The sequence below is a fragment of the Orycteropus afer genome, unplaced genomic scaffold (assembly GCF_000298275.1).
Source record: "Orycteropus afer afer isolate SDZICR_OR568_19922 unplaced genomic scaffold, OryAfe1.0 scaffold00027, whole genome shotgun sequence".
Taxonomy (NCBI): Eukaryota; Metazoa; Chordata; class Mammalia; order Tubulidentata; family Orycteropodidae; genus Orycteropus; species Orycteropus afer.
Window position 1 is genome coordinate 3,805,529 of NW_006921614.1, and position 5,659 is coordinate 3,811,187.

The 5,659-nt window shown below is 37.3% G+C and overlaps 1 protein-coding gene across 1 annotated transcript in view; it reads right to left on the reverse strand.

Annotated features, from left to right (window-relative positions):
• Positions 1 to 1,910: 1,910 nt before the first annotated feature.
• The window catches only part of RIOK1 (RIO kinase 1), a 48,258-nt gene continuing 44,509 nt past the window's right edge, over positions 1,911 to 5,659 (reverse strand). The window contains exons 16-17 of the mRNA XM_007935338.1: positions 3,195 to 3,347; positions 1,911 to 2,021 (exon numbers count right to left, since the gene is read on the reverse strand). Of these exons, the coding sequence (XP_007933529.1) occupies positions 1,911 to 2,021; positions 3,195 to 3,347 (264 nt within the window). The remainder of the gene's footprint in view (positions 2,022 to 3,194; positions 3,348 to 5,659) is intronic.

Sequence of the window (5,659 nt, forward strand, 5' to 3'; positions counted from 1 at the left end):
TTTTGGTATTTTCACGCAAATTCTTCTGCTAGTTGGGGTTTAGTCCAATTCTGCATCCTTTCCTTCAAGGCTCAGGGGTCCAAGATTATCTTCTGTGTCTGTGTTAATTGGTTTCCCTTTTCTTTGTTGAAGAGGGTCTGTGCAATCCTTCTGCCTAGTCCGCCATCTTGCCAGTGTGGCTTTTCTGAGAACTCTATTTAAAATGCAAACCCTTTCTTCCCAGGAATTCTCTTGTCTGAATTATTTCTCTCTACAGAATTTATCACCTGCTCACACATTATTTACTTATTTTGTTCAATGTGTGAGTATGTCTCTCTACTAAATTGTAAACTAGCCAAAGGTAGTGATTTTTGTCTATTTTGTTTACCGTTATATCCCTAGCACTTAAAACACTCAAATATTTGATGAATGAATGAATGTGCCAACGGGTCTTAACTTTGGTATGTATAAACAAAATTAAATTTTCCTAAGTTTGTCCAAAGTGTCTTTATAGTTTACATAAGGAATGTAAAACAGCTTATGAGCTGAGAAGTCCTAGCTCAAAAAAGTATATTATTTAGCATAGCCAAACACCTTGAGGGGGTGAGTTGCTGGGGCAGGAGGCTCAGGACTATAGTCTTGGAGGACCTCAAGGTCAACTGGCACAACAGAGTCCACAAAGATAATGCTCTACATCCTACTTTGGTGAGTAGCAACTGGATTCTTAAAAGTTTGTGAGCAGTCATCAAAGGTGCAACCACTGGTTTCCCCCCCACTGGAGTAAAGAAGAGTGAAGAAAAATCAAAGATGCATGAACAATTACTAGTGCAATGGACTAATGGACCACATGAACTGTAGCCTCCATGACCCTGAGACCAGAACTAGATGCTGTCTGGTTACCACTACAGACCACTCTGAAGGGGATCACAACAGAAGGTACTGGATGGAGTGGGAGAAAAGTATGGTACAAAACTCAAAATCACTGGTCTAATCAAGACTGGTGGAACCCCAAAACTATGGCCCTCAGTCACCCTTCAAGCCTGGAACTGAATTCATCCCCATGGCTCAACTTTCAGCCAAACATAGGCCAATAAGGTGAACAATAACACCAGTGAGGTACATACTTCCAAGAACAATCAATCATTCCAGATTAAAAGGGCAGCATCTCCCCAAGGATAAAGCTCAGAAGGAAGGAAGGGATAAGAAAGACAGACAAATGCAAATGGGAAACACAAAAAAAGTGAAAAGAATGTTGCTACATTGTGGGGATTACAATCAGTATCATGAAACAAAATGTACATGTTATTGAATGGAAAAACAATCTGTTCTATAAACATTCACTTAAATCACAATAAAAAGTTAAAAACAAATAAACTAGTATATTAAAGATGAAGAGTAAGTATATTACAAGTGATCATCAATACACAGAAGAGTAGAACTGCATGAATGAGTCTATCTACAACCAACAAACTCTCTTGCAAGTGAAGTTCTTTTTCATATAAACCATGGTCTTAAAAATAAAATGATTTCAGGTGAGTCTTTGGTATGTATAAACAAAATTAAATTTTCCTAAGTTTGTCCAAAGTGTCTTTATAGTTACATAAAGGATAGAGATCATCACTGCATTTAAATATTTAGGATGATTCACAAGACATATTTGCAGGAAAAAATATGTATCTAAAAATAAAAATGTACAAAGTTCTTCATTAAAACAGTAGCTTAAATAAATGTCCCATCAATACCAGACAAAGCCACTGACTAGACCTACATGATAGTGCTTAAAGCTTTTTTATAATTATATGAAAGCACTTGAATCTGTCTTCATAGACAATATGGTTAAAATCAGTAACTGATCTTCCAAATGCAATTCAGAAGTTCATGTAAGGAAAGGAACTGATGGGAAAAGACTGTACACAAAATAGTTCTGATTTTTATTTGCCTTTCTTCATCTTGGCTGTCTTTTCCTTTCTTTTCTTCACATGTTTAGGAATTTTATTTTTTCTTTTCTCTCTTTGGGCTTCCTTGACCATTTTTTTCCTTTCCTGTAAAAATGAAATTTTATTAAGAATATTCATATACTATTATTACAACTAAATAAAAATACGTAAAACTAAAATATATTACAACTATATACAGGAGCTCTGGTGGTGTAGTACCTAAGACATCTGTGTTAACCAGAAGGCTGGCAGCTCACAACCGCTAGCCATTCCTCAGAAGGAAGATTGGGCAACCTACTTCCATAGTGATACTGCCTCAGAAACCCAAGGAGGGGTGGTTGTGAGTCGGATCCAACTCGACGGTAGTTGAGTTTTTGAGTTATGTATTATATACATAAAATACAAATATTGTATATATATATATACACACACGCACACACACACACAAAAAAAATACATTACAACTGAATAAAAATACATAAAAAGGAAAAACTAAAGTATAACATGAGAATGATTAGGTTTGTTAGAATTTTGGGAAAAAAACCTTCTTTGAGTTATCTTCAAATTTCTTTGAAGACAGTCAAAAGAAATATCCGTGAGGATGTTATTAACTGGTTTGTAACACCTTTGCTTTATAAGTTCCATATGCTAAGAAAAATAAAGGTTGGAAGGGAAGAAATTACTTGTTTCTCATAGAGACAGAAAAATATACTAGCGAGTTGAATAATATGTCTCTTAAGAGTTTTAGGACCCAAATTTTATAACATTTAAGGGATAAAACAAAAATGGAAGAATAACTGGTTCTTCAGTATTACACCATGAGTCAACTCTAACACCACTTTCACTTCACGTGAATGGTAATTGTTTTCAATCAATGTACTTAATTTAGTGTGTCTTACCTCTATACAGTCCCAAAAGAGCTAACAGAAGCCAAAACTCTACATAATGATACCACCAAAAGCAAAGTTCATATTTGTGAATTAAAACTATGATTGTTTTGCTGTTGTTGTGTGCCACCGAGTTGATTCTGATTCACACTGATCCTATAGGATTTACTAGGCTATAATCTATATGGGAGCAGATCATCAGGTTTGAACCTAGTAGGTTCAAACCATCGACCCTTCTCTTATTAGCCAAGTGCTTAAGCACTGCACCACCAGGGTACCTTAAAACTAAGATTATTTATAAATAGTATCTTCAGTCATCATAATCTAGTTAGATTCCTGAGCAAAAAGAAACTAGAGTGACTCATGCTGAAGAAAAAGGATTCTGGCTAACCTTTTTATCAAGTTCAGGGTCAGTAGTATGCTTCTTGGAGCAGGCATGGTCTCCCTGATCTTCAGAGTCTACATCAGAGCACTCAAAGCTTCCACCATCTTCTGAATCAGAACAAGTCATTTCTTTAACTTGATTTTCTAGAAGTGCAGGGACCTTGAAAACAATATAATATATAACATTAGAATAATATTACTCATGCTATTTTAAGCCAATCAGTAATTTATTATTATTAAAAGTGTTAATGTCAGAATTCAGATTTCAGCCTTGCAGATATACTTTGAAAAAGAACACCAAAACCAAATCAACCTCGGGAAGTAAGCTGGGAAGCAGCCATTACTGTAAGTCTCAAGTACATACCCAAATGAAGGATGTGGGGCTTTATTTGGGTGACAAACATCAACCATAGATTACTTCAGGTTTTTCCAGTAAATCAGGAAGATTGGTTTGGGATTTAGAAGGATGTGAAATACAGATAGAAATAAAAAGTAATTTAGATTACAGCTGTTTTCCTATGAACCACAACTCCAGCAACACTTATTATTAATCCAAGTAAGTGAGAAGACAATATTAAAACAAGACTTAAGAGATATTTGCAGTGTTGCCTTAAATGCAGCAGAAAGCATATATTAAAAACAGAAGGTTTCCTTTTCATAAGGGATAAGCAGATCTTTAAAAGTCAATTTTATAACCGAATGGTGAAAACAACACAAATGTCCATCAGTGGAAGAATGGATAAAGAAAATGTGGTGCATACATACAAAGGAATGTTATTCGGCCATAAAAAGAAATGGAAGTTCTGATACAAACTTTGACATGATGACCCTTGGAGACATTATGCTAAGTTAAAGAAGTCACACCCAAAAGGACAAACATTGTATCATCTCATTTATATGAAGTATCTAGAACAGGCAATAATAATAGAGATAGAATAGATTAGACATTACGAGGGGCTCAGGGGGTTGGGAAGAGGGGGAGCAAGGAGACTTATTGCTTCATAGTACAGAGTTTCTGAAATAATTAGTCCAAAGGACTAATGAACTATGTGAACCACAGCCTCCACGACCCTGAGACCAAAAGAACTAGATGGTGCCCAGCTACTACTATCGACCACTCTGAAAGGGGGATTAGAAGGTCCTGAATAGAGTGGAGAAAAATATGGAACAAAACTCAAAATCATTAAAAATACGAGGCTCTCTGGTCAGACACAGATTGGTAGAATCCCCAAGACTATGGTCCTTGGTTACCCTTCAAGCTTGGAACTGAACTCATCCTTGTGGCTCAACTTTTAGCCAAACAATAGACAGGCCTGTAAGGGGAACAATAACACCAGAGAGGTAAGCACTTCTTAGAACAATCAACTATTTGAGATAATAAGGGTAGCAGTAATCCAGGCACAAAGTTCAGAAGACAGGAAGGGATAAGAAAGGTAGATGAATGGAAAGGAGAAACACAGGAAGTAAGTAAGAAGAGTGCTGTTACATTGTAGTGATTACAATCGATGGCAAGAAACAAAAAGTATATGAACTGGACTTCCGGTAAGATGGTGGAATAGGAAGAAAGACTGCACAGACCCTCTTCAACAAAAAAAAGGCGAACCAATTAACACAGACAAAGAAGATAATCCTGGACGCCTGAGCCTTGAAGGGAAGGATACAAAAGTGGACTAAACCCTAACTAGTAGAATAATTTGCATAAAAATATCAAAAAAGGAGACATACAGAGCTGTGGTCTGGCAGCAATCTTGAGCAAGCCTGACAGCATGACACAGACAGCTTGGAGAGTGCCAACTGGTGGCAGGACCTAAGAATTAAACTAAAAATCAGCCCTGCTAGCCAGGGACTGCACGGAGGACTGCTCTGGTGGCTGGGAATAAAACCAAAACACTAGTGAAGAGAAAGGCAGGCTGAGCTGTGGAGTTTTGCCTGTCTGGAGGGCACTGCCATTTTGAATGTTTAAAGTGGCTTGGCCATTTTGCATATTTAAAGAGACAGTGCTCTTGGAGATTCCAGGGGCTTAAGAACAGGTTCTGCTTGCCAGTTACCCCAAGGACACTCTGGACCTGCACAACTGAAAAGGTGTGACATTCCCCTTGTTACTCCTATACCCTACACACCTTGGTGAACGGAGGTGCGCCCATGCCCCACTCCCACCCACCTTCTGGGCCCGCAGGAGCTCCATCCCAGTCTGTGTGCTCAGGCAGAGCCTGGGTGCCCTGACCTACCCTCCCTCGATTCTTTTCATTTTCTTTTTTTTTTTCTCTTTCTTTTTTCTGGTTTTTAGCCTGTTTGTTTTGTCTGTTTTAAAACAACTATTACTATTAATACATTTGTCCTTTTCACTATTATTCTTTACTCTATGCTTCCCAGGTCCTAGTTTTCAGCTCTTTTTCTATTTCCTGTTCATGGTTACAATTTTTTTTTTCTTTTTTCTTTCTCGTGGTTAACCCTGTTCCTTATTTTTCTTTT